The sequence below is a fragment of the Phalaenopsis equestris genome, unplaced genomic scaffold (genome assembly GCF_001263595.1).
Source record: "Phalaenopsis equestris unplaced genomic scaffold, ASM126359v1 Scaffold000180, whole genome shotgun sequence".
NCBI classification, from domain to species: Eukaryota; Viridiplantae; Streptophyta; class Magnoliopsida; order Asparagales; family Orchidaceae; genus Phalaenopsis; species Phalaenopsis equestris.
Window position 1 is genome coordinate 495,638 of NW_018164622.1, and position 1,045 is coordinate 496,682.

Sequence of the window (1,045 nt, forward strand, 5' to 3'; positions counted from 1 at the left end):
TATAATCTCCGTCGACGGATCCGTTACCATCTTAATCAAATTGTGTTCCAGCTCTCAGTTATCGTGCAGACTTCTCCTGCTTCGTCTTCTTCCTCCGCTTCTGTTAGTTACTGTATGTGCTTCATTCCTTCATTTCAAATTAATACTTGGTATTATTTCATGTATTTTATTATATTAAGGCCTCCATTGAGTAAATTTTATTATCAAGAAAATTAAAAGAAAAGAAAAGTTATCACTTTCAGAGACACAACAATGGCTCATGGTTGCCCCTACTTCGACATTGACTACGTTCCCCTTTTCGAATACATTCCTCCGCTCGGGTAATTATAATTTAAATTTGGATTGTTTTTTTATTATTTCTTTGATTCCATAAATTGATATGCAACTATTCTTGTAAGAAAAAAAATGAAATTATTAATACTTAAATAGAAAAATAAATTTCGCTAATGTAAATAATTAGTTGGTATATTTTATTTTCATCAGGTTAATATGAAGATTGTTGATTGTTTGTTGTAGGGTGTCTGTTGATAATGACATATGTGATGATTTTAATATCATCAAGGTAATGTATTTTCCTCTTCTACTATTAGAATATTTTCTTTTAATGTTTTGAAACAAATTATATATAGATTTTTTCCTCTTGTATATTAATTTTTGTTGTTGAGATAAATGCAGGTCCATGGGGCAAACAGATACGGTATCCTGCTAAAAATTATTCAAGCTATGAGCGATTTAGACCTCATCATCTCAAAGTCCTACATTTCATCGGATGGCAGTTGGTTCATGAATTCTTTTCATGTTACCGATCCCCAAGGATACAAAATTAAAGATTCAAATCTCATAAAGTATATGCAAGATTCTCTCAATCTCGTTCAAAAAGAAAAAGGATCTTGCAGCACAACTCAGGTCAAAATCAGAAACGGCAACATAGTCACCGTTAACCATTTTGGCTCAGATTGTGCCGCCCTTGAAATTACATTTTTTGATCGCCCGGGAATCTTCTCTGAGATTTGCACCTTGCTTTTCGAGCACTCTTATTTCGTAG

At 32.7% G+C, this 1,045-nt stretch overlaps 1 protein-coding gene across 1 annotated transcript in view; it reads left to right on the forward strand.

Annotated features, from left to right (window-relative positions):
* The first annotated feature begins 40 nt into the window (after positions 1-40).
* LOC110022257 (ACT domain-containing protein ACR3-like) overlaps positions 41-1,045 on the forward strand; it is a 1,400-nt gene continuing 395 nt past the window's right edge. The window contains exons 1-4 of the mRNA XM_020721103.1: positions 41-112; positions 243-320; positions 517-562; positions 676-1,041. Of these exons, the coding sequence (XP_020576762.1) occupies positions 253-320; positions 517-562; positions 676-1,041 (480 nt within the window). The 5' untranslated portion in view covers positions 41-112; positions 243-252. The remainder of the gene's footprint in view (positions 113-242; positions 321-516; positions 563-675; positions 1,042-1,045) is intronic.